Source organism: Pygoscelis adeliae, unplaced genomic scaffold (assembly GCF_000699105.1).
Source record: "Pygoscelis adeliae isolate BGI_AS28 unplaced genomic scaffold, ASM69910v1 Scaffold403, whole genome shotgun sequence".
Taxonomy (NCBI): Eukaryota; Metazoa; Chordata; class Aves; order Sphenisciformes; family Spheniscidae; genus Pygoscelis; species Pygoscelis adeliae.
Genome location: NW_008824466.1, coordinates 1 through 1,039, shown reverse-complemented (window position 1 = coordinate 1,039; position 1,039 = coordinate 1). Strand labels below are relative to the sequence as shown.

The window sequence follows — 1,039 nt, the reverse complement described above, 5'->3', positions numbered from 1 at the left end:
CTTCCCGCAGTCAGGGGTGGGGGGCCCAGCGTAGCTTTGCTGCCGGCATCCGTGGGGCACGGCTCTGCTCCCGTAGCCAGGTCTGGAGGGTGGACTGCTCCTCCTCTGGGGCCGGTGAGCTGGGGCCCGGCGCTGGGAAGCTGATCCCAGGGCTGGGCCGGGGTTAAGGCGTTCACTGGGGCTCTCGACGCTGTCCCTGCAGGAGGCCATTCAGCTGGATGGGCAGATCCTCTTCTCGCTGCTGCACAAGGTCTCGCCCGTGGCCTACAAGCACCTGAGCAAGCAGAAGATCGACCCCATCCTCTACATGACGGAGTGGTTCATGTGCGCCTTCTCCCGCACACTGCCCTGGAGCTCCGTCCTGCGTGTCTGGGACATGTTCTTCTGTGAAGGTAGAAGCTCCCCACCACCCTCCTCTTCCTCCTGGGGTGACCGGCTGCAGCCCCAGCGGCACATGGACAGCACTCGGGGGCTGCAGCAGGAGCGCTGCCGTGGCTGCTTGCCTGTGCCTGGCACATGGGACCCATTGTAGGGCAGGTTTGGGGCAGCCACGTGCCTGGGGTGGAGACTGAGCTGTTTTCCTGGGGGCTAGGGGGCACGTGCATCCCAAATCCACCCTCTTGGGTGTCCTGACCGCTAGCAGGACCAGGACCTGATGCCCCACAGCATCTGAGGGACATAGTGGCAGCGTCACCCTGTCCTGCCTGGCACTCGCTGCCTCACCTGTCCCTTTGCAGGGGTGAAGATCATCTTCCGGGTGGGCCTTGTGCTGCTCAAACACACCCTGGGCTCCTCGGACAAGCTCAAGTCCTGCCAGGGCCAGTATGAGACCATGGAGAGGCTGAGGGCCCTCAGCCCCAAGATCATGCAGGAGACCTTCCTGGTGCAGGAGGTGAGGTGCTGGGGAGACCCCGGGGGCCCAGTGCTGCCCAGTTGGCCACGCTGCTGGACTGGGCTGCCCCTGGGCGGGCAGAGCTGCTGTGGCATGGGGGCAGTGTCCCCAGAAGGCTTGGATTTGGGGTTGTCTCTGTCCTGGGGG

General features: G+C 65.0%; 1 protein-coding gene across 1 annotated transcript in view; it reads left to right on the top strand.

The window, feature by feature from the left end:
- Positions 1-892, top strand: part of TBC1D10A (TBC1 domain family, member 10A) — a gene marked incomplete at its 3' end in the record, with an annotated part of 12,574 nt that extends 11,682 nt beyond the window's left edge. Inside the window, exons 6-7 of the mRNA XM_009321071.1 lie at positions 203-392; positions 738-892. Of these exons, the coding sequence (XP_009319346.1) occupies positions 203-392; positions 738-892 (345 nt within the window). The remainder of the gene's footprint in view (positions 1-202; positions 393-737) is intronic.
- Positions 893-1,039: the final 147 nt, after the last annotated feature.